The sequence below is a fragment of the Chiloscyllium punctatum genome, chromosome 10 (genome assembly GCF_047496795.1).
Source record: "Chiloscyllium punctatum isolate Juve2018m chromosome 10, sChiPun1.3, whole genome shotgun sequence".
Classification (NCBI taxonomy): domain Eukaryota; kingdom Metazoa; phylum Chordata; class Chondrichthyes; order Orectolobiformes; family Hemiscylliidae; genus Chiloscyllium; species Chiloscyllium punctatum.
In genome coordinates, this window is record NC_092748.1 from 34,342,499 (window position 1) to 34,367,422 (window position 24,924).

Genomic DNA, 24,924 nt, shown 5'->3' on the forward strand with positions numbered 1-24,924 from the left:
TTACTAATTTGTTAGGCACAGTAGGGGTCCTAACATAAATTCCTATGGAAATCTATCTTAAATCTTCCTTCTATCTTAAATCTTCCTCCTATCTGAAAACAACCATTCATCTTTGTTTCTTGTCACTCAGCCAATTTTAGATCCATGTTTCTATTAACCCTTTCAATCCACAAGTTCTAACTTTGATCATAAGTGAATGTGTGGCATTTTTACAATTGCATTTTAGAAGCTGATTTACACCATAAAAACAGCATTATCCTCACGATCACTCTTACCAACTCAAGTTGGATAAACATAATTTGCATTTAACAATTCCACTTTGGATTTTCTTAATTAACTTGTATATGCTTATGTGACCATTAATTTTGTGCAGAATTATCTCTTCAAAGTTTCCTCTGTGCAGAAGTTAAATTGACTTGCATGTAATTTGCAGCCCTCTGGCTTTTACACTGACCTACAGTTTCACAATTTTAACTGTGGCTGCCATAAGGCATCTGTGCAATGGGTGTGCTGACATTTCCAGGACTGGGGGAAGGAGCAAGTTGATATTTAGGGAGGGATTTGTCCACTTTATCCTGATCTTATTATTTTCCCCTAGTATCCTCCCAGGAACCTGCTTGACCTTGATATTTTTCATGATTCCTTTTAACTTTTAATTATTCACGTTTTCTTTTGTTTCTTGTATATGTCTTTTTGAATTTCCTAATGCCTGCTTTATCACTTGTCATTCATTATAATGTATTCTGCAACAAAGTATTTCAATGACCCACTTTTTTTATGCTTTCTCTCCTCATTTTTAAAAATAATTTTAAAACTACAAAGAGCTGACTTCAGTGATTTTTATTAGTGGCAGTGGTTATACCTGTAGACAGTATTTTCAGCTTTTCTTTGTTTTCTTTTAAGCTTTCTGCAATCTGTTCAGCTAGGCTAGCCTTATGGATTGTGGCATTAATTTGTAGGCTTATCTGGAGTTGGGTAGTAAGGATTCCAGAACCAGTGACAAGCCTAACCTGTCAACTTTCATTAGTGACTCAGTCTGAAACTAACCTGATCATATTGAATGTTCCTGATTTTAAATGTTGAGCTATTGAGTCTTGATCGATTTTTGGTCCAAACTGTTTCTCTTCAAGTTATCTCTAAGCTGCCTTAACACAGAGAAACTTTATATAATGTTTGTGCATGCATCACGTAATTAATCGTCACTCAAGGGTTCCCTTGAAGGGTGTCTGTGAAGGAGACTTGTATTGTGAAAACAAATTCTAATTACATAAAGGTACAATGTATCTTAACATCTACAAAATGGATCACATCATGTGCTGAAATAGAGATCAACTTTTTATTGAACTCAGGCCAGCAACTTTTTTTTAATAAAGTGATCATTTTCCACTTTTTTGCTACAGTTTAGTTTGCATATTTGGGGAGTATTTTTAAAACTAGCACCTTGCCCTTGAGGTCGAAATTTAAATACAAAATTGAACTTCTCTGAAAGCAAACATGCTTGCATAATAGTATTACCAATCACCTTGCCTGAATTTGGCATATCCCGTGGAAAGACTGAAACCAGAGGAATGAATGAGAATTCAAAACATGTTTGTAGCTCATTCACATATATAACTTGAATATGTATCATCTGAGCTTTTGCTAATTAATACCTTCAATCGAATTTGAAAGATGGCCAACTAGAATATCCATTAGCAACGTTTTGTGTGCTTATTAGGAGCATGATCTAATGTTAATTTGAAGGTACCAGCCTTAATTTCAAACTCCTAATTGAAATGGCAAGAGTAATCTTAAATCCTGTTATTGGATTTGACGTGCTGTTTCACCCCTGAGAAAAGTTAGTTTTCTTCCTCTTGCCACACCCAGTCATAAACGACTTTAATTGGTACAGTTGTTTTCAAAGTTTGGTAGAAGATTTGTAGCTCGGGTGCTCGTTGTTGTGGTTCTGTTCGCTGAGCTGGGAATTTGTCTTGCAAACGTTTCGTCCCCTGTCTCGGTGACATCCTCAGTGCTTGGGAGACTCCTGTGAAGCGCTTCTGTGCTGTTTTCTCCGGTATTTATAGTGGCCTGTCTCTGCCGCTTTCGGTTGTCAGTTTGAGCTGTCCACTGCGGTGGCCGGTATATTGGGTCCAGGTCGATGTGTTTGTTGATAGAGTCTGTGGATGAGTGCCATGCCTCTAGGAATTCCCTGGCTGTTCTCTATTTGGCTTGCCCTATAATGGTAGTGTTGTCCCAGTCGAATTCATGTTGCTTGTCGTGTGTGTGTGTGGCTACTAAGGATAGCTGGTTGTGTCGTTTCGTGGCTAGTTGGTGTTCGTGTATACGGATCGTTAACTGTCTTCCTGTTTGTCCGATGTAGTATTTTCTGCAGTCCTTGCATGGGATTTTGTACAATACATTAGTTTTGCTCATGTTGGGTATCGGGTCCTTTGTTCTGGTGAGTTGTTGTCTAAGCGTGGCTGTTGGTTTGTGTGCTGTTATGAGTCCTAGTGGTCGCAGTAGTCTGGCTGTCAGTTCAGAAATGCTCCTGATGTATGGTAGTGTGGCTAGTCCTTTGGGTTGCGGCATGTCCTCGTTCCGTTGTCTCTCCCTTAGGCATCTGTTGATGAAATTGCGAGGGTATCCGTTTTTGGCGAATACTTTGTATAGGTGTTCCTCTTCCTCTTTTAGTAGTTCTGGTGTGCTGCAGTGTGTTGTGGCCCTTTTGAATAGTGTCCTGATGCAACTTCGTTTGTGTGTGTTGGGGTGGTTGCTTTCATAGTTTAGGACTTGGTCTGTGTGTGTGGCTTTCCTGTAAACATTTGTGGTGAATTCTCCGTTCAGTGTTCTCTGTACCATCACGTCTAGGAATGGGAGTTGGTTGTCCTTTTCTTCCTCTCTAGTGAATCGGATTCCTGTGAGTGTGGTGTTGATGATCTGGTGTGTGTTCTCTATTTCTGTGTTTTTAATTATTACAAAGGTGTTATCCACGTATCTGACCCAGAGTTTGGGTTGAAGTTGTGGTAAGACTGTTTGTTCTAACCTTTGCATTACTGCTTCTGCTATGAGTCCAGAGATCGGTGAGCCCATGGGTGTTCCGTTGATTTGTTCGTATATTTGGTTATTGAATGTGAAGTGTGTTGTGAGGCACAAGTCCAGTAGTTTAAGTATGCCGTCTTTGTTGATAGGTTCAACGTCCTGTTGTCTGTTATGTCTGTCCAGCAGGTTGGCTATTGTTTCTTTGGCTAGTGTTTTGTCGATGGAGGTGAACAGTGCCATTACATCGAATGAGATCATAGTTTCTTCCTTGTCTATGTGTATATTTCTGATGTCCAAGAATTCCTGTGTCGATTGTATGGATTGTCTGGATCCGCTGATCAGGTGTTTCAGTTTCTGCTGTAGTTCTTTGGCCAGTTTGTGTGATGGTGTCCCTGGTAGTGATACTATGGGTCTGAGTGGGATGTCTGGTTTGTGCACTTTGGGTAGTCCATAGAATCTGGGGGTGTTGTTGCTTTCAGGTTTCATTCTTTTGTAGGTCAGACCTGGTTATCTGTCCGTTTTTTATTGTAGATTCCTCAGTGTGTTGTTTATCCTATTGGTGAGCTGTGGGGTGGGGTCAAACTCCCTCTTTTGGTAGGTGTTGGTATCTGCAAGTAGTTGTTGTGCTTTTTGCATGTACTTTGCTTTGTCCAGGATGACCGTCATTCTGCCTTTGTCTGCTGGTAGTATAATTATGTTCTTATCGTTTCTTAGTGATTTTAGTGCTTCCCTCTCCTTGGTGTTGAGGTTATGTGTTTGTTTTTCTCTTGTTATCAGCGGTACGATACTTTGTCTCACAGTTTGTTGTGTCTCTTCTGTCAGTCCATTGTTCCTGAGTGTGCATTCTAGTGCTGCTAGGAAGTCTGCTGTCTTGGCGTCCCTGTGGTTGTGGTTGAGTCCCTTGGCCAGTATTGTTCTTTCCGTGTCTGTGAGCTGTCTGTGGGAGAGGTTTTTAACCCAGGTGTGTGTTGTGGTGTCCTCTTCTTTGTGTGTTAGTTTGGCCATTTTTTCTTTTAGTGCCGTTTTTTTGCGGTGTGTGGTCCTGTTCTGTCCTATGGTGACGGCCTGTTCTATGGTCCGTGTCCATTCCTGATTGGTGGTTTTTGAAATTAACGATTTTTGGCGCGCAACATGAGCAAAACTAATGTATTGTACAAAATCCCATGCAAGGACTGCAGAAAACACTACATCGGACAAACAGGAAGACAGTTAACGATCCGTATACATGAACACCAACTAGCCACGAAACGACACGACCAGCTATCCTTAGTAGCCACACACACACACACGACAAGCAACATGAATTCGACTGGGACAACACTACCATTATAGGGCAAGCCAAATAGAGAACAGCCAGGGTATTCCTAGAGGCATGGCACTCATCCACAGACTCTATCAACAAACACATCGACCTGGACCCAATATACTGGCCACTGCAGTGGGCAGCTCCAACTGACAACCGGAAGCGGCAGAGACAGGCCACTATAAATACTGGAGAAAACAGCACAAAAGCGTTTCACAGGAGGCTCCCAAGCACTGAGGATGTCACCTAGACAGGGGACGAAACGTTTGCAAGACAAATTCCCAGCTCGGCGAACAGAACCACAACAGTTGTTGTTTTATGATCATCATGTCTCCAGCAAAGCCCATAGAGTCATACAGCATGGAAACAGACCCTTCGGTCCAACTTATGTGCCAGCCAAACACCCCAATCTGACCTAGTCCCCATTTGCCAGCATTTGGGCCATATTCCTCTAAACTTTTCCTATTCATATACCCATCCAGATGCCTTTTAAATATTGTGATTGTACCAGCCTCCACCACTTCCCCCCCGCAGATCATTCCATGCACAAACCACCCTCTACCTGAAAAATATATCCCTTTTTTGGTTCCTTTTAAATCCTTCCCCTCTCTCCTTAAACCTATGTCCTCTAGTTTTGGATTCCCCACCCTGGGGAAAGGACCTTGCCTGTTCACCCATTCCGTGCCCCTCTTGATTTTATAAACCTCTATAAGGTTACCCCTTAGCCTCTGACATTTCAGGGAAAAAAGTCAGCCTTTCCCTATGGCTCAAATCCTCCAATTCCGGCAACATTGTTGTAGATCTTTTCTACACCCACTTAAGTTTACCAACATCCTTCCTATAGCAGGGTGACTGGAACTGAACTCCATATTCTAAAACTGGCCACACCAATGTCCTATATGGCCGCAACATGACGTCCCAACTCCTATACTCAACGCTCTGACCAATGAAGGTAAGTGTGCTAAATGCCGTCTTCACCACCATGTCTACCTGCAGCGTCACTTTTAAGGAACTATGCACCTGCGCCCCAGGTCTTTGTTTGGCAACACTCCCCAAGGCCCTACCATCAACCATCCTGCCTTGGTTTGCCTTATGATAATACAACATCTCTCATTTATCTCAATTTAGATCTATCTGCCACTCCTCAGCCTACTGACCTGTCTGATCAAGGTCCTGTTGTCCTTTGAGATAATCTTTTTTCACTGTCCACCACACTGACAATTTTCATGTCATCTGCAAACTTACTAAACATGCCTCCTATATTCACATCCAGACCAATTATATAATTGACAAAAAACTGGACTCAGCACCGATCCTAGTGGCACACCACTGGTCATAGGCCTCCAGTCCAAGAAGCAATCCTGTACCACCACTCTGTCTCCTACCTTCAAGTCAATTGGTATCCAGTGGTTAACTTCCCCTGGATCCAATGTGATAAGACCATAAGACATAGGAGTGGAAGTAAGGCCATTCGGCCCATCGAGTCCACTCCGCCATTCAATCATGGCTGCTGGGAACTTCAACTCCACTTACCTGCATTCTCCCCGTAGCCCTTAATTCCCCGAGACAACAAGAATCTATCAATCTCTGCCTTGAAGACATTTAGCGTCCCGGCCTCCACTGCACTCTACGGCAATGAATTCCACAGGCCCACCACTCTCTGGCTGAAGAAATGTCTCCGCATTTCTGTTCTGAATTTACCTCCTCTAATTCTCAGGCTGTGTCCACGGGTCCTAGTCTCCTCACCTAACGAAACAATTTCCTAGCGTCCACCCTTTCCAAGTGATGTATTATCTTGTACGTCTCTATTAAGTCTCCCCTTAATCTTCTAAACTCCAATGAGTACAATCCCAGGATCCTCAGCCGTTCCTCATAATGTTAGACCTACCATTCCAGGGATCATCCATGTGAATCTCCGCTGGACACATTCCAGTGCCAGTATGTCCTTCCTGAGGTGTGGGGACCAAAACTGGACACAGTACTCCAAATGGGGTCTAACCAGAGCTTTACAAAGTCTCAGTAGCACAACGGTGTTTTTATATTCCAACCCTCTTGAGATAAGTGACAACATTGCATTCGCTTTCTTAATCACAGACTCAACCTACATGCTGACCTTTAGAGAATCCTCAACTAGCACTCCCAGATCCCTTTGTACTTTGGCTTTACAAATTTTCTCACCGTTTAGAAAGTAGTCTGTGCTTTTATTCTTTTTGCCACAGTGCGAGACCTTGCATTTGTTCACGTTGACCTAACCTTATTAGCCGGTCTACCATGTGGAACCTCTGGAAAATTTCTTGATGATCTACAAGATAGGAAAAGTTATGTTCACTTTAAAAGTCCATCTGTATCTTTTGGGCAGAGGATTGTAAATGTTGTGGGAAGGTAATTGTAAAATTAAATGCCTCAGATTTGACTAAAATCTAGTCTAGGTTGTGTTTGTAAAGTCCAGATTGCACTGTATCAATGATGGCTTAGTAGGTGGCACTCTCACCTCTGAATCCACAAGGTCCCAGATTAAAGTTCTATTCCAGTGCCTGAGCAGAGAAGACAAGTCTATGCTCACTCCAGGTTTTTACTGAGAGTGCTGCACTGATCAGAGATGCTGTCTTTTCGAGGAGACAATAAACTGACCTCCCTTCCTTGGATGATCTTACAACACTAATTTCAAGAAGAACAAGGAAATTGTATGCAGTGTCTTTGGCGATATTTATCTGTCAATTAATAGGCAGATCAGAGTTTTTATTATTGTCACGGTGTTGTTTGTGGAAGTTTTGCTGGAGCGGCACGGTGGGTCAGTGGCTAGCTCTGCTGCCTCGCAGCACCAGGAACCCAGGTTCAATTCCACCCTCAGGTGACTGTTTGTTTGGAATTTGCATGTACTCCCCATGTCTCTGTGGGTTTGTTCTGGTTTCCTCCCACAATCCAAAGATATGCGTTTTTGTTGAATTGGCCATGCTAAATTGCCCATAGTGTTCAGGGATGTATCGGTTAGGTACATTGGTCAGGGTAAATGTAATGTCACAGGAAAGGGGAATGGGTCTGGGTGGGTTACTCTTTGGAAGGTCAGTGTGGACAATTTGGGCCAAACGGCCTGTTTCCACACAGTAGGGCTTCTGTGATTCAAGTTGGTTGCCACGTTTCCTACAAGAGTGACTACACTTCCAAAGTACTACATCAGTTGTAAAGTGCTTGCAGAGATCTAATGATTGTGAAAGGTGCTATTGAAAACAAGACTTCGTTTTTAATCCTGGACTTGTGCAATTGCAGTGCAAAAGTTTGAAAACTGATTTTCTGTAACGTGATCTGTCATACAAAAGTGGGATGTCACAAGTCTATCTACTTTGATTCAAAGCCTATTTAAACGTGATCTTGACTTTTTCCAGAGTTTGGTTCTATGGTTTTGGGTAGTGCTGAATGGAGTGTTCATTTTGGAAGAAAGTGTCTTGTGTGATTGTGTAGTCTTGTGACTAAAGTGCCTGAAGGTCTCTTGGACTAAATGATTAATTTAATGAGCACTCTGAATTATATTTTAGGTTTTGTCTGATGAAGAGAAGAGGAAACAATATGACATGTATGGTGAAGAGGGTTTAAAGGAAGGTCGTCAAGGTTCCCATGATGACATATTTTCACAGTAAGTAGATGGCTGAGTATCTAACTTAGTACATTTTTAGATAAATTTTAATATTTATATCAATTGTTTGTGACCTGTTCTGCACTCTACTCTGATAAATGTAATCTTCTCTGGTATTCCGAAGAATTTATTTTCACTTGCCAAGGAAACATGTTTTGCTTTGTCACAGTACAAAGTTAAAATACAGGACTAATCTTTAAACTAGGGGTTATTGTGTATCTACCAAATGAGAATTGACAGTATTTTTCCCCCTTCACTGTCTTCATCTAGCAGCACAATGGATGTTTGTGCAGTATCCCTACTCTTCTAGTTAACATCAAATAATTTAGCAACATTGAAGCATTGAACTTGGAAACTCCTTGGTCTTAATGGATCAGAAATGATAACTTCGCCTATATTCTTTCTGGAGAGACTGCTATGCCTGTAAATGTGATGATAAGTTTGAGTATTTAAAATAAATCTCCAAATATATTTTACTTTCACATTGCTGTTGCTTGATCTTATCAAATCATTGTTTTTCATGCAGCTTCTTTGGAGATTTTGGTTTTATGTTTGGAGGCGGCCCACGGCATCAAGACCGGAACATTCCTCGAGGAAGTGACATTATTGTGGACCTTGAAGTTACACTTGAAGAAGTGTATTCGGGAAACTTTGTGGAAGTAAGTATTAATTAAAACAGAAATATTGCCTTGTGCACTATTCTGTATCTGTCTAAATATTTTTTGTTTGTTGATTACCTTAGAACACTTTGTTCTAATCCATGTATCAACGTGGTCATGTCACTCCTGGTAGCATGTTCATTCTATCTGGTGCAAAAGCTCGACTGTTAATTTAGAAGACGATGCTTTATAAATTCTTTCTCTAAAATAAATTAAGAACAAAGATCAATGATCTTTGATCTCCATGTGACTGCTTTCCGTAAGGAATGGATTATGAGTAATGGCCATATTGTTAATTTTAATAGTAGAATGACAGAATCATCAAGGTATTATATTGAAATGACCACAAGATTGGCATATTTTATTAATTTAACTTGAAATCAGTTGTGAAGGTTGAGCTGCCATTGTTTAAATATTACACGTTTAGTTATGCAGTATTCAGACTTCTGAAGTGCCATTGTTTTGCAGACTTTCTGCTACAATGCTTATTTGTAGATAAAGGGACCCGGAGTGCAGGAGTGTCAGCCTGTGTGATTATCCATCTGGTCTAACGTTCTTTTGTTTGGGTGAGAGTGGGGGCTGTCGGATGGATGAGTGAAATGACCATGGCACCTTAGTACTGGAAGTCATTCAAGTGGGGGAGGCAAAAGGAATATAGTTCTAGAGGACCGAATAGTCAGTGGAATTGACAATGTTCTCTGAAGCAAAGGTCACGAGTCAAGATGTGTGTTCTGGGCTACAGAAGAACTTGTAATGGTGCGGGGGTCGGGGGAGGCGGGGGGTGGGGGTGGGATGGGATGGTGGAGGTTCGGATGTCATGGTCCATGTAGACACCAGTAACATTGGTAGAATTAGGAAGGAAGTTCTGCATAGCCAGCTGTGGGAGCACCATTTAAGAAGCAGAATCTCAAAGGTGGTAATCTCTGCATTAGGGTACACAACATTAAAGAGATGAATGAATGGCTGAAAAGCTGGTGTGGGAGAAGTAGGTTCTGGATCATGGGGTACTGGCACCAATGCTGGACAAAGTGGGATTTGTACCAGTGGATTGTCTACACCTGAATTGTCCTGGGATTGGCGGTCTTCAAAACCACACAATTAGGGATGTAGGGTTTTAAACTAAATGGTGGGCGCAAGATCCTAATTGTGGGAAGTTGTGGTGAATCAGAATGGGGAAGATGCAACCGAGGAAGGAATTAATGTGGGAAATAACAAACAAACGATGACCGGAAACGATAGAGAATGCAGATTGAAGAGTAAAGAAACAAATACAACATGAGATTATAAAAATAAGAAAACAAAACTGAAGGCAGTGCATTTGAATGCACATAGTATTCAAAACAAAATAGATGAACTCAAATAGATTTAACTCAAATTGAATTGCGATAAATAATTATTACCTAGTGGCCATAACTGACATATGGCTGTAGGTTGACTTAAATTGGGTCCTGAATATTGACTATGGTATCTTTTTTAGAAAAGGAGAAAGTGAGGACTGCAGATGCTGGAGATCAGAGCTGAAAATGTGTTGCTGGAAAAGCACAGCAGGTCAGGCAGCATCCAAGGAGCAGGAGAATCGATGTTTCGGGCATGAGCCCTTCTTCATTCCTGAAGAAGGGCTCATGCCCAAATCATCTATTCTCCTGCTTCTTGGATGCTGCCTGACCTACTGCGCTTTTCCAGCAAAACGTTTTCAGCTCGTACCTTTTAGAAAAGGCAGGAAGGTAGGAAAGGGTGGGGGTGGCTCTGTTAATTAAAGATGATATTAGCAAAATACAGAAGGTTAGCCTGGTTTCCTGAATTTAGGTTATCGGAACAATTTGGGTGGAGATAAGGAATGATCAAGGCACGAGGTCACTTGTGGGTATTGTATGCAGGCTCCCCAAAAGCACATGGTAGCACAAGATATCAAGGAAGAAACAATGGGAGCTTGTTAATAGACACAGATTTCTACCTACATGTAGACTGGAAAAATCAGATAAGGAGTAAGTAGTCCAGAGGAGAAACTCTTTGTTTGTTTTCTAGACAGTTTTTTAGATTAGCATTGTTATGGCACCAACCAGAGAGCAGGCTATATGAGATCTGGTTTTGATCAGCGATTGGATTAATTACTGACCTCTTAGTGAAAGCACCCCTGGGTAACAGTGACCATAATATGGCTGAATTTTACAGGCAGTATAGGGGAAAGAAGTGTCGGTTCAGGGCTACTAGCTTGACTTTAAACAAGGGTAACAATGAATCCACAAAAGCAGAATTACTGAAAGTGAACTGACAATTTAGATTAAGGGATAGGTCATTAGAGATGCAGTGGCAACAAATTATGGGGATATTCTAGAAAGTGCAGAGTAGGTGCATTCCAAAAAATAAGAATTTTAAGGGATTAACCCACCATCTGTACTTAATTGAAGATAACATTGAAGTCGAAAAAAAAAATTGCACAGCGATAAGTGACAGGTCAAAAAATTAGACAGCATTTTGAAAACAAAAAAATTACTAGAAGTTTAAGGAGAGAAAAATTTAATATAAGAAAGTCAGCCAAAATTACATCAACAGATAGGAAAGTTATCAGATATTCAAAGACGTTTACAGAGTGAATATTGGTGCTATAGAAATAGATCTGAGCAATTAGTAATACAGAATAAAGGGATGGTAACAAACTGAACATGTATATTGCATTGGTCTTCACTCGAGGATACAAATAGCATCCTGCAAACAGCTATAAATCGGGAATTGGAAAGAACAAAGGAATTCCAGAAAATTACAATGACTACCAGGGAAGGAATACTGAGTAAAAAGTTTGAACTCCAAGTTAATAAATTCCCAGGTCTTGATGGATTTCAGCCTACAGTCTTAAAAGAAGTAACCACTGAAATAGTTTTTAATTTTTAATTGGTTTTAATTTTCCAAAACTCATTCTATCCAATGATAGATTGGAAATTAGTTAATGTAACTCCCTTTCATCAAAAAGAGAAGGATGCAGAAACCAGAAAACTACAAATGAGTTAGCTTTTATCTGTTGTAGAGAAAAATGTCAGAAATTATTATTAAAGATGTCAAAATACGCACTTTTATAAGCTCAAGGTATAATCAATATGGTTTTGTGATAGGGAAATCGTATTTAACAACTAATTTATTGGTGGTCTTATGGTGCAATGGTAGTGTTCCTTCTGCTAAGCAGGAGGTTCAGGTTCAAGGCCCATCTGCTTCCGAGGTGTGTAATAATAGCTGTGAACAGGTTGATTAGAAAATACAAAAATGAAGGAGTAACTTGTGCTGTAGATAAAGGGGTGCCAGCAGATGTATTGTATTTTTATTTCCAAAATGCATTTGGTAAGGTGCCACATCAAATATTATGGAAAACAAAAGTTCACAGCGTTGGTAGTAACATTAACATTAGATCAGTTTGTTAATCAGAGGCAGGCAGTAGGAATAAATAGGTCTTTTCCAGCCTGGTAGGATGTCACCAGTGGAGTGCCACAGGGTGTGTGCTGGAGCCTCAACTCTTTACAATTTATATAAATGACTTGGATTAAAGGATCGAAGGTAGGTAGCTAAATTTGACACAAAGATAGGCAGCAATTTGAGTTGTGAAGAAGACATAAGGAGCCTATAAAGGATATAAGATAAGCTAAATGAGTACAAAATTATTTGGCAAATGAAGCCTAATGTGGTAAAAATATGAAATTGCCCATTTTTGGCAGAAAGAATAAAAAAAATCTAAATGGTGAGGCTGAAGAGCTCTGAGATGCAGAGGGTGTCTTGGTGCATGAATTCCAGAAGGTTAGTATGCAAATACCAGGAAAGTTAATACAATATTTTGTTTTATTACAAGGGAAATTAAATGCAAGGGTAAGGAGGTTTTGCTTCAGTTATATGGAGCATTGGTGAGACTGCATCTGGAGTGCTATGTATGGTACTGGTTACCGTACTTATGGAAGGATGTTAATGCTTTGAAAAAAAGTTGAGAAGCTTTGCTCAACTAATATTTGGAATGAGTGGATTGCCTTAAAGGTCGGATAGGCTAGGCCTGTATCCTTTGGAGTTTAGAAAAGTCATGTGATTTACTTGAAATACATAAAATTCTGGGGGGGACCTGAGCAGGTGGATACTAAAGGGAAATTTTCTCGTGTGAGAATCTAGAGCTAGGGGTTATAGTTTAAAAATGATGCCTATTTAAAACAGAGGATGAAACTTTTTTTTTCTTGAGAGTTAAGAGTCTTTGAAATTCACTTACTCAAGGCATTGGGTGCAGAACCTTGAAATATTTTTAAGGCAGAGGTAAATTCTTGATTACTGAAGGGAGGAAAGATTATTGGGGATATGCAGGAATGTAGAGTTGAGGTTAAAATCTGTTCACCATAACCTTTTATTGAATAGCGGAGCTGGATTGAAGGAGCTGGATTCCTTCCTTGCTTCCTTCCTTGCTTCCTTCCCTTCCCTCCCTCCACCCCTCATGCGTGCCGATAAAGTAACCCTGTAGTTGTATGTAGTCAGTGTCAAAATGTACAAACCAACACAAATCGAACATTTGACTATAGACCTGAATACCGAACTGAGAATAGTGATGCTACGTCTATGTATTCATATCAGGGTTAATCCTAAAATATTAAGTGTCCTTATGAGAGGGCCCCATTAGTTTAAATTGAAAATAATGAATTTATCTACCTAATTTAAAACTGTTGACAGAGCAGACTAATCCAGACATCAAGTAAAACCTAATAAAAACTATGTAGGACGAATTACTTTCTATTGAAAAGTGACTAAAATGAGTGTTTAGATTATTGCTAGCCCTATTTAAGTGATAGCTAATCTTCAATTCCTCATTTAAAAATAATTTTTAAAATTCTATAGATGTTTCAAAAAATGGAGATAAAACTGTTTAAAGTAAAACAATTTATATCACTATTTATTCCTTCATTAGAATGGAGTAGAGTGTGAAAAGCATGAACATAGTCTTGTCTCTACCATGGTTACTCAATTAATAAGAGTTTGCCTTTCTGTTGAAATGTTAGCTTGGTTTCTGTCTCCACTGATCTGGCCAGAGCTGCTCAGTACTTCCAGCATTTTCTGCTTCTACTTCCTCTTAAAATACATTAATCAAAAGAACAAAATGTCACTACATGTATCCTTAAAGTATTGCTGTGGTAGACATAATTGAGTGGAAATTATTGTTGCACCTGTGAACTACTATTAGGTTGCAAAATTACATCTTGACATTAATGTCACTAATACTTTAGCAGGTTTGAAGGAAATAATTATTTGATCATGAAATTAATTTGAGCATAAATGATTTTGACTTGGAACAAAATATTATTGTACACTATTAGTCTACATTTTCTGTTGGGACACTCGGCCTGTTTTATACTGTAACTTGATAGACATGCTTCACAATATAAATTAGGAACACACAAAGGCAAATATGTAATTAAGTTAACTGCCAACTGGAACATATTCGGTATTATTGTACCACTATTGTGAATTTATCATTCATCACTCATCACTCTTGCGAATTTCAGTGAAAATTTAACAAGTGTTTTCTCGGATATGAGGAATTATATCTTTATAGTTACTAAATTTATTTTTAAAAATGTGTATTTCCTAAATAGTGTAAGCCTTTAAAAAAATTTAATCACATTTTTTTCTTCCCCCAAAAGGTTTATAAAATAATGAACAGTATAGATAAGGTGAATAGCAAAAGTCTTTTCCTTACAGTTGGGAAGTTCAAAACTAGGGGACATATTTTTAAGATGAGTGGAGGAAGATTAAAAAAGGAGATATGGGGCAATTTTTTTTTTATAATTTACACAGTAGTTAGTGTGGAATAAACTGCCAAAGGAAGTGGTAGATGTAGGTACAGTTGGAATATTTAAAAGACATTTGGATAAATACATGAATAGGAAATGTTTGGAGGGATATGAGCCAAAGACAGGCAGAAGGACTAGTTTAGTTTGGGAACATGGTTGCTGTGGACTTGTTAGACTGAAGCGTCTGTTTCCATGCTGTATGATTCAGTGACTCCTGGGGGGGAAAAAATCAACTAGCATTTCAGTAAGGTTTTATTTTGTACATATTTATAACCATGTTTTGTAGCCCGGTCTTGTGGTGCACGAGCTACGTCCCTACCTCCTGAACCAGGAGGCATGGATTCAGGACCCACCAGCTTCATAGGTTTGCTGTAACATCTTGGATCAGAAAATATTTGAAAGATTGTAATCCAGCAGTTGTTCTGGAAGGCAATAGGTTAGGTTCTCACTATCATTTCTATTTCCTACTCTTCTGCTACCCATTCCAAGAGATAATTGTGGGGGATGAGAGGTCAATTGTACTCCTGCCCAACTTTCACTGACTGGATGTAGCTAAATTGACAGATGTAACTTTCCTGGTCAGTCTGGCTAAATTATAGTTCACTTATCCATTGGGTCAATGAGCGAAGAAGCAGTTGACTTCATTATCTGCAAAATACATACTGATGTACTTTAAAGAGAAAACCAATTTGCAATAAAAATGATAAGCGAAAGTGCATGTGACAATAGTAGTAAAATATATTGTAAAGATGATTATGGGAATACAGCTGGATGTAGATTGGCCAAAAATCTAGCAGATGGAATATAATGTTGGAAAATGTAAAATTGTTCACTTTGGCAGGGACCATAAAAATCAGAGCATTATTGAAATGGAGAAGAACTGCACAATTCAGAGGTGTAGACAGTCTCATTTTAATGCATGAATCACAAAAAGTTAGTGTGCAGGCTATGGTCCCTTAAATTTAGCTGCCACTCTGTGCATTTCCATGGTCAATGAGCGGCAGCAGCTTCTAGAACTGGAAGTCAGTGCGTCTGTACATTGGTATGCATGGATTGTCCAAGCAGATGCACAGCTTACAGGGAATGCTGTATGCAGGTAAAGAAAATGATTAAGAAGGTTCATGGGATGTTATCCTTTATTATGAGAAGAATTGGATATAAAGGAAGAAGGATATGCTTTAGTTATACAAGGAATTGATGAGGACATATCTTGAATGCCGTTTGCAGAACTGTCTCCTTATCTAAGAAACTATGTAAATGCTTTAGAGGCAGTTCACAGGAGATTTACTGGATTGATATCTGGGATGAGTGGCTTGTCTTAGGAGGAAAGCCTGAACTTGTTTTCATCAGACTTAGAAATGTGAGGTGAGATTTTATTGGATCCTGGCTGGCCTAGACAAGGTAAATTTGGAAAGGATGTTTCCTCTTATTGGGTGAGTAAAGACCAGGGGACACTGTATTTTTAAAATTAGAGTTGCCCTTTTAGAACAGATATGGGGAAATGTTTCTTGGGGGCTGTATGACATTGGAACCCTCTATTTAGAAGCTGGGGGGTACTGAATGTTTTCAAGGTAGCGGTAGATAACTTTTGATTCTTGTTGGGTATTGAAAGCAATCCGAGGTAGATTGGAAGGTGGAAGTCAGAACACAGCAGATCTGTCATGATCTCATTGCATGTTTGAACAGGCTTGAATGACCTAATGGCCAAGTTTTGCTCCGACTTCATATGCTTGTAAAACAACACATTGGTACATAACATAATGCCTTTTAAATGCATGACTAGTATTTCAAGGACTACTTAAATACAACTGGAAAGCAATTCTGTGAACTTTACAGGTTGTAAGAAACAAGCCAGTGGCAAAGCAAGCTCCTGGAAAGAGGAAATGCAACTGCAGACAGGAAATGAGAACCACACAATTAGGCCCTGGAAGATTCCAGATGACCCAGGAAATGGTTTGTGATGAGTGTCCCAACGTTAAGTGAGTATTAGTTTCAACATTAACTTGCTGGAGAAATGCATTTGTCAAAGCTTTTTGTCTTGCACTCATTTGGACAACTCACACAAGGAAAAAGTAAAAGTGTTTTTGTAAATTCCCACCAGTTACCTTTAATCGGCTGCGTATTAAGAAATCTCAGGCAATCAAATATTGAAATAACGATTTATATTTTATTGCATGTAGCATCAAAATAAGACCACTCGAGCAAGTTTAAGCCTCGCAACTCAACTTGACTATTGCCAATTAATGGTGGAATTGAACCAGGATTCCAACCAACAGTATCGGTCTCCGGAAATGTCCAGGGTTCAATCCTTGTGCAGTGTTGATCTTCAAAGTTCTATTACTAAATTGTTCTGGTGTTGGATTCTTTTACAGTGTCTGTCTTTCATGTTTGAGGTGTGAATCATTGATGATTTAATAGATTCTTTCATCCCCAATATTGATTATTTTCCTGGAGACTTGAGCCTGTAGCTTGCCTTCTTACCAGAAGTAGCTCCCCTGTTCCATGTTACTGTTTTTGTTTAAAACACTGCTTTTCCTGTAATTAACCTCTTTACTTCAGGATCTTCCTTCTGCAAGCAGACTTAATTGCCCAATTGTCATGAAGCAGCAGTGTTATCTCCTCTTTTCCAGGAAACAGCTTGTTAATGCTGTTTCAACGTCTTTCCATGGACGGTTGATGAGCAAGTTGCTTTTAATTCCTATATAACCGCTTATCCTTGTCCCTTTCATCTCAAGAAACCACTTATTCCAGAATGAGTTATTGCTAAGTTTTTTTTTCAATCCATTAAATTACTAAAGTTCTGAAAGTTAAATTGTCAAAGGGAAAACAACAGTTATACTGGGAGGAATGTGCTGACTAGTTGGCAAGTCTACTTAGGAGTGGTAAGAGGTGTTGCCATGGAGCATATACCAGTTAATGCCAACCTACAGCAGCCGAGCATTCTGACAGGTCATTTGCTCTGAACTGAAAGGAGAGTACTATTACCTTTTCTTGAGTTGAAACGGGCACAGTCCTTGTACATGTTCTGCCTGCAAAGAACAGGACACTGTGTACAGGGAGTTCTTCTATAACATGATGGTTGTGTCCTTGTACAATCCTGTGTTATAGAAAAATCGTGCTTTAGAAACAGTGCTTAAAGTGTTGGCAACATAATTGCGTTACAGCCAACACACATTTTAAAACTTAGCGCTGTAGAAACAATGACCCCATTTCGTCAATTGTGTTAGTGAATTCCAATTAACGAAACATGTGTTATAACAGACTGACCCATTATATATAGCTTCCAGTACATTTTAAGTATGCCATACTCGATCCTGAATGACTGTCCCAAATTAGTTGTCAACATAATTCTTTGCAATGACTGAGTAGATATCGTACAAATGTGCATCCTCCTTTTTTTATGCAGTCTTTACATTAATATTTCTTACTCCCGTTCATTGCAAAGCAAAAAACTTCAAATCATTTTTTTGGCAGTTCTAGAGTTATGCATAACTAATTTCAACTCTATTATTTGAGTGAGCTATCAATAACATTTACCACATTTACCATCGAAAGGTGTCATCACATACAGAAGTACAGATATTACTTAAATGGAGTTCTGTCTCATTCTGTTTTCATTGAAATATTTAGGCTTGTAAATGAGGAGAGGACACTTGAAGTGGAAATAGAACCTGGTGTTCGGGATGGAATGGAATATCCTTTCATTGGAGAAGGTATGTCCTATTCAAGTTATTGTCAAACATCAGGCTGCACAGGAGTTTGCTGGCTATTATAATTTAGGGATAAGAGGATCTTATGCTGACAAGTGGGTTTCCTTTGTTTGAAAGTAAATAGCCTATACTCAGTTGATACTTTAGGCTTCCTGATGCCAAGCAAATCTTATCTGTACATTTTCCTGTCACTTCGCCTTTAAAGAAGAGGAACAGGAGCTGCTTGAAAGGTTGGTCAAATCATTAAACAGCTTAGCCTACCTTTCCACTTCGATGCAGCCTGTAGAATATCCTGTGATTGTATCCTCTTTCCCCAACCATTCTGTATTCCATAATTTACCAAGGTACATTAACTGATTAGTTCAGCAGTCACCCACATGCTGATAACACCTAGATCTACTTATCTCCTACTTATCTGAACCGACTTGAGGTATTAGTTGCCTGACGTAGAAAGTGGAAGCCATTTGGTCCTTTAAACCTACTCCTCCATTCAGTACGATTATGACTGGTACTCCCTGAACTATTCCAGCTGTTAGATTCTCAAAAAAACTCCAGTCAATTTGTTGTGCATGATTAATCATAAATCCATGCTAATTTTTATTAATCCTTTTAATGCTTTCCAAGTATTCTGTTATTTTTTTATAGTAGACTGTAATTCTCTTATCTCCCTCCCTTTTTAAAATAGTGGAATATCAATTGACATGCTCCAATCTGTAGGAACTGCTCCTACAAAGTCTCTTGGACTTTGGATGCATTAGTGGTGGTCGTCCAGTATTTTCAGGGTCAATTCCTATAGTACTCTGTGATTAGATTTATCAGTCTTTTAACCCCACTAATTTCCCCAGCACCATTTTTGTTGTAATACTGATTTCCTTCATTTCTACCCTGTTGCTGATCCTTGGTTCCCTACTATTTCTGAAAGATTACTTGTCCCCTCTTGTGAACCAGATCTAAAGTATGTATTCAATTCTGCTTTTCAATTGTTCCATTATAATTTCCCCAGCGTCTGACTGTAAGGGAGCTACATTTGTTTTTACTAATCTTTTCGTCGTCATGTTATACAGAAGCTTTTATGGTCAGCTTCTATGTTGCTAGCAATTTTGTTATCATTTCCCACCACCCCAACCTTTTGAAACTTTTGTGCATTTTTACTGAATTCTGAAATGCTCCCAATCCTTGGGTATGTTGCTTTTTCTGGAAATTTGGTATACCTCCTCTTTTGATATAATATTATCCAAAATTTATTTTGTAAGTCATAATTAAGCCACCTACCTTTTAAATTTTCGCAGCAGGCCAGAATATGTGTAATTCACCCACACACATTCTTTAAATATGAACTATTGCCTATCTACCATCAACCCCTTTTTAGTTCGCAATTGATTCTTGAATTCTTGCTTCATATCCTCATAGTTCCTTTTTGTTTCGATTCAGGACTTTAGATTTGGATTCAACTATTTCACCCTCCATCTTGATGAAGAATTTTATATCATGGTCTCTGACCTCAGATTGTAAATGAACACTGTCTCCTCCGATCTAAAATAAAAGACGGAACTGCAGATGCTGGAAGTCTTAAACAAAAACAGAAATTACTGAAGGAAATTCAGCAGGTCTGGAACAGTGAGAGATAATGTTTAGAGTCCAGTGACCCTTCTTTTCTGAAGAAAGGTCACTGGATTCAGTGTTATCTCCACTTTCTTTCGACAGATGTTGCCACACTTGCTGAGTTTCCTCCGCAATTTCTGTTTATGCTCCTCCAATCTAATATTGGAGACAGTCACTTTCACAAAGTAAACTTTGTTTTCTCCAGCTGCAATGCTAAGGTAAAACCTGATAGTTTATAACACAGGGGAGCTCAGATTCCACCCCATAGCCTGTCTGTTGCTAAAATACCTTGCACAACTTTAATCACTTGTACTTTTACCCATTCTGTTTTCGAAATCTTTCTCTCATGAATTCTCTATTTAACCTCTCAAATGCCATTCTGCTTGCTTGTTTCTGTGCCCATCGTGTCTTTGTTTGCTTCCTTCATGTACTGAATTAACAAATCAACTGTAGTTTGCCTTTGCCTTAATCCTCTGGCTCACTTCAATCTGGTTATCTGCCAGCAGTTGTCAGCCCCTTTGTCTTTAGCTCTTCGAGTCATAGAGATGTATGTTGATCTTGCCTTGATTATTTTCTAGTGTTCCCTGCCTTAATGTTTTGCCATACTACTTTGCTTCCAAAACTCCTTATTTCCCAACTATTCTTATAGGTCACCTCTTGCTGTTTTGGTATCTATTTCTACTCTGTGGCATGCTTTTACATATTTTACTTGATAAAGACAATATATGACTAAACACTTCTATAAACAAATATAAATTTGACACCAAGTGTTGCTGTTATCCAAGCAAAAGATAACCTTCTGTTTTCTAGCTGAGTTAACAACATTTGAAGTGGTTGATGGCTTTCATGGTTGAACAGATTGGCTTGCCCATAGCTTTGGCATGAATTCAAGGGTTCAATGTGGTCACATAGCTAATGTAGCAGAGGGAATATAATTCTATTTCTTTTTGGAAAAATTACAACCAGCTAAACCAATTTGGGGATCCTCTTTTTTTTTTCCCTTTTTACTCCTCACCTTACAGGCCTTTAAGTATATCCTACCATTTCTGCTTCAGACAACTGGGTGACTGTTCAAAGATGCAAATTGATTTCAATGCTCATTGTAAATCCCCAGTTAGAAATTTCATAAGAGAAATTGGTAAAAATGGACAGTATATGCTTGTCCTCTGCCTAACCAATTAAGATTAAAGTAGCTATTTCATGCCAGAGATAAAAGTCAGGTTTTTGCTTTTATTAAAATTCAGAAGTATTCATGCTCTTCCTGGCATAACAATCTTTTATGTGATGACTGGCCCATTCTTGATTTCCTTCTCCACTTGCCCATCATTTATGGATATGTTCCCCTTTCTCTCCCCTTCCCAACTAAAGTCAATAATAAGCCAAAATTACAGATTACATTTACTAGCTCCAGTAAAGATGGCACCATAGAAAGGAATTGTCACCTGATTAACAATGGATTAATGGAAACTACTTTGCCTAAGAGGTTGAAATCCGATCCAATTTGACAGAAAAAAGTCAAATGTTTACACTTCCATTCTTCACCTCTTTTATAGTTTTTACTATTTGCTTATGTGATGTAAGGTGTGTGATTTGTAGATTTTAATATTTCTTTTTGGAATTTTGAGTTATTAACAAATATCACATGGGTTTGTGTGGCTGAAAAGGCTTAGTTAATTTGTATTTCTGCAGTCATTGTGATTTCTTTTAAATATTTTTTAGAGAGCCTTCTTGGAGAGTAATTGGATGTTACATTTGGAAAGTTTACAAACAAACAAAGTCAACTGTTGTGCATGGGTTCAGTTTAGAAGGTTGGGGTTTGATTTTTTTTTGGTTAGGGAAATACCCACTGCTTGAAGGGGAAAAGTAAATTTTAGTTTGCTGCAGTGTTGAAGCTGTACCTTAGAAAGGGAGGTAGTTTTGGGACTACTTACAAAGCGGTTACCAGAGTATACGGAATTTAGTTTAAAGACTCCACACCAGACGTATTTACTTAACCCTGAAGAATTGTGTGAAGCTGAGAGGCTTAGCTCAATTGTGTGAGGGCTCCAGAAAAAAACTGTCCAATTCTCAAGACCTGGAATTGAAGCCAAAGTTAAATTTAATCTCTAGATTTCAAAGAGAAGGTAATTCTCTCTGGTTTGAGTACTGTAAAGAAGTGTTGTTGGCATGAATGGAATTGTATTTTCCTGTGTCCAAAATCTTCATTTCATTATAGTTTGGATCATTCTATTGTTCTTAATTTCTAAAACTTCTGGTTTATTGTTAAACCTGAAACTACAGCATTGTGTGGTTGTGTTTCAGGGAAAGACTGTTGTTAAAACAATAAACATGATGTATCAAACCAGATTTCAGTCTGGGGATTATTACTTGTGTTATAATAATATCATCAGAGGTCATAACAATTGATATTTTTATATACCAGCCTATCAAAGACTAAAATAACAATCTGAGAAGTTGTTCTGAAATGTTTTTAACTCCTGCTCCTCCCTAAAAAAAAATGGCACCAAACTCAATTGTCTGCTTGAGTTACAGGAATTCTGAACCACAAATGTTTCCTATCGTGTTTGTAATGGTACTGATTATTGACAGCTAGCGAATATCTTCACGCCATATTCCACCTTTTTGAGATGTGATGCTTCATTACATTGTAGCATTGTCTTGACCTATTGAGATCTGGCAAAAATGAGGGAGGAAGGTTGAATATTCACTTAAAGCACCAATCATCATGTGCTGGTAGAAAATTTGGTGCTGCATTGCTTCCAGTTCTGGGCTTCTCGTACTCGTAACCTACAATGAGGTTCAAGTTCTGATTCTTTTTGTAGGTGAATACAAAGGTAGTCATGTAGTTATATGATGTTGCAGTAACAAAGTTAGTTGCATCTATATGACTTTTCACATGCTTGTGAATTTAATACTTCTAAGTAGTCTCTGATTTTGTTGGTTACCTGGCAACCAATCTACATACAGTAGGTTCCCACAAGCTGTAATGAATTAGGATATGAAATCATTTCCTCTTGTGTATTATGCATGATAAGTGTGGGCTAGGACATAGGAGATCTTACCTGCTCATATTTGAACAGTGCCACAAGATCTTTAACAGACACCTGAAGAGGCAGGTAGAGCATCTGTTAAATGTCTCATCGAAAGATAAACCTTCTGACAGTCCTTGAAGTGTCATCATGGTTTACAAACTGAAATGGGATTTGCACCTGTGACCTGTCTCTGTTGAATGTGGTATTGCTGAACAGGCTGGCACTTCAACTGTATGTCATTTTCACAGGGACAAAGATATATATGCAGGTATTAAAATGAGGATTTGGCAGCTTGCCTGGTTTTGTATAATGTTGCCAGGAACCATATCAGTTTCAGCAAGTGGATTTTCTACTTATAAAATGGGTACCTTTTTCATGTGTAAAGGATTAAGTTGTATGTTGTGCTGTCTTACAGGTGAACCTCACATAGATGGAGAACCTGGAGATCTGAAATTCAGAATCAAGGTTTTAAAGTAAGAAATTATTTCATTTATTTCTCTATCTAAGACTAATGACCCAAGTCGTGAATTTCCATTTTGTTTTGGTCAAAGATATCTACTTATCCATTGTTGGGCAATGCCAATGCTGTCGCTGCACAGAAATAATTTGACTAGGGATGTGGCAAGTTCTGGAGCATAAGTCTTCAGTATGATTGCTGAATATTGTCAGGGCCCTTTTAGCTTTTTCGGAATCTAGTGCCCACAACATTTCTTGTCGTCATGTGAAGTGAATCAAATTGGCTGAAGCTTGACATATGTGCTGGGAACCATGAGGTGATGCCAAGGTGGATCATCCATTTGTCTGTATTAAGATTTGGAATGCTTGGGCCTCAACTTTTGCATCTGTCTGCGAGGCTTCTCCATCATTGAGGATATTTATGGAGTCTCGTACAGTCAGTTGTTTAATTCTTCACCACTATTCAAAACTGCATGGGGCAGGACTGCAGAGATCTTATCCATTCATTGTGGGATTGCTTAGGTCTGTTTATCATTTGCTGCTTTTGGTGTTTTGCATGCAAATAGTCTTGCTTGTGTAGCTTCATCAAGTTGACACCTCATTTTTATGTATGTTTAGTGCTGTTCTTAGCATGTCCTTCTGCACTGTTCTTTGAACCAGGGTTAATTTCTTGGCTTGATGTAATGGTAGTGCAGGGATGATATGCTGGGTCATGAGATTGCAGATTTTGTTGGGAATCACTCATCTCTAACTCATGGACAGGTGTATCTGCAACCGTGAGATCATATATGTATTTCCCCCTCATTAGGTCTCTCCCCACCAGCCGAGTATCTACGTCCTTTAGGACGTGACTGGATTGATCAGTGGTGTTGCTGCTGAGCCAGTCTTGGTGGGGGACACTGTTGTCATTGATTTAAGGTAGCAATTTGTACAAGAAAATATTTGATTAGTTTTCACATTACTGTCATTTGTTGTAGGCACCCAATATTTGAGAGACGTGGTGATGATCTCTATACTAATGTCACAATTTCATTAGTGGAAGCACTGATAGGTTTTGAAATGGTTATCTCTCATTTGGATGGTCACAAGGTAAGAGGATTGCAATTCATATACGACTTTATTTCCTAACATTAGGCAAAAATGCCTTTATTGAGAATGGAGAATGTTGTGCATGTCATGGAGTCGTAGAGATGTATAACAGACCCTTTGGTCCAACCCGTCCGCGCAGACCAGATATCCCAACCCAATCTAGTCCCACTTGCCAGCACCCGGCCCAGATCCCTCCAAACCCTTCCTATTCACACGCCCATCCAAATGTCTCTTAAATGTTGCAATTGTACCAGCCTCCACTGCATCCTCTGGCAACTCATTCCATGCACGTACCACCCTCTGCGTGAAAACGTTGTCCCTTGGGTCTCTTTTTATATCTTTCTCCTCTCACCCTAAACCTATAACCTCTAGTTCTGGACTCCCCGACCCCAGGGAAAAGACTTTGTCTATTTATCCTATCCGTGCTCCTCATCATTTTGTAAACCTCTATAACGTCACCCCTCAGCCTCTGACGCTCCAGGGATAACAGCTCCAGCCTGTTCAGCCTCTTCCTGTAGCTCAGATCCTCCAACCCTAGCAACATCCTTGTAAATCTTTTCTGAACCCTTTCAAGTTTCACAACATCTTTCCGATTGGAAGGAGACCAGAATTGCACACAA

At 39.1% G+C, this 24,924-nt stretch overlaps 1 protein-coding gene across 1 annotated transcript in view; it reads left to right on the forward strand.

Annotated features, from left to right (window-relative positions):
* Window positions 1–24,924, forward strand: part of dnajb11 (DnaJ heat shock protein family (Hsp40) member B11) — a 35,867-nt gene that overhangs the window by 2,592 nt on the left and 8,351 nt on the right. The window contains exons 3-8 of the mRNA XM_072578871.1: window positions 7,855–7,952; window positions 8,479–8,611; window positions 16,252–16,394; window positions 18,046–18,128; window positions 23,175–23,232; window positions 24,193–24,304. Of these exons, the coding sequence (XP_072434972.1) occupies window positions 7,855–7,952; window positions 8,479–8,611; window positions 16,252–16,394; window positions 18,046–18,128; window positions 23,175–23,232; window positions 24,193–24,304 (627 nt within the window). The remainder of the gene's footprint in view (window positions 1–7,854; window positions 7,953–8,478; window positions 8,612–16,251; window positions 16,395–18,045; window positions 18,129–23,174; window positions 23,233–24,192; window positions 24,305–24,924) is intronic.